Source organism: Penaeus monodon, chromosome 23 (assembly GCF_015228065.2).
Source record: "Penaeus monodon isolate SGIC_2016 chromosome 23, NSTDA_Pmon_1, whole genome shotgun sequence".
Lineage (NCBI taxonomy): Eukaryota > Metazoa > Arthropoda > Malacostraca > Decapoda > Penaeidae > Penaeus > Penaeus monodon.
In genome coordinates this window covers 41,512,357-41,512,600 of record NC_051408.1, presented here as the reverse complement: position 1 = coordinate 41,512,600, position 244 = coordinate 41,512,357, and the positions used below count along the sequence as shown (strand labels likewise).

The window sequence follows — 244 nt, the reverse complement described above, 5'->3', positions numbered from 1 at the left end:
TGGTAGAAAAAGAACTGTGTGTATTCCCAAAGTATCTGAACTTCGTTACAATATATTTCTCTCCTGCAGACTGGGCACATCATACACAAAGCCACAAACAAATGCTTGGATAGAGGAGACAAGCAGGCCATGGATGATGTGTTCGTGACGACCTGTACAAACACAAGGACGCAGCAGTGGTGGTTTGATCATTACCTGCCTGTCAGTTCATACTATCCTTGAGATGTGACAGGACTAAAGCAAG

General features: G+C 43.9%; 1 protein-coding gene across 1 annotated transcript in view; it reads left to right on the top strand.

The window, feature by feature from the left end:
* LOC119588088 (polypeptide N-acetylgalactosaminyltransferase 1-like) overlaps positions 1–244 on the top strand; it is a gene marked incomplete at its 5' end in the record, with an annotated part of 20,728 nt that overhangs the window by 20,027 nt on the left and 457 nt on the right. Inside the window, 1 exon segment of the mRNA XM_037936797.1 lies at positions 70–237. Coding sequence (XP_037792725.1) covers positions 70–222 — 153 coding nt within the window.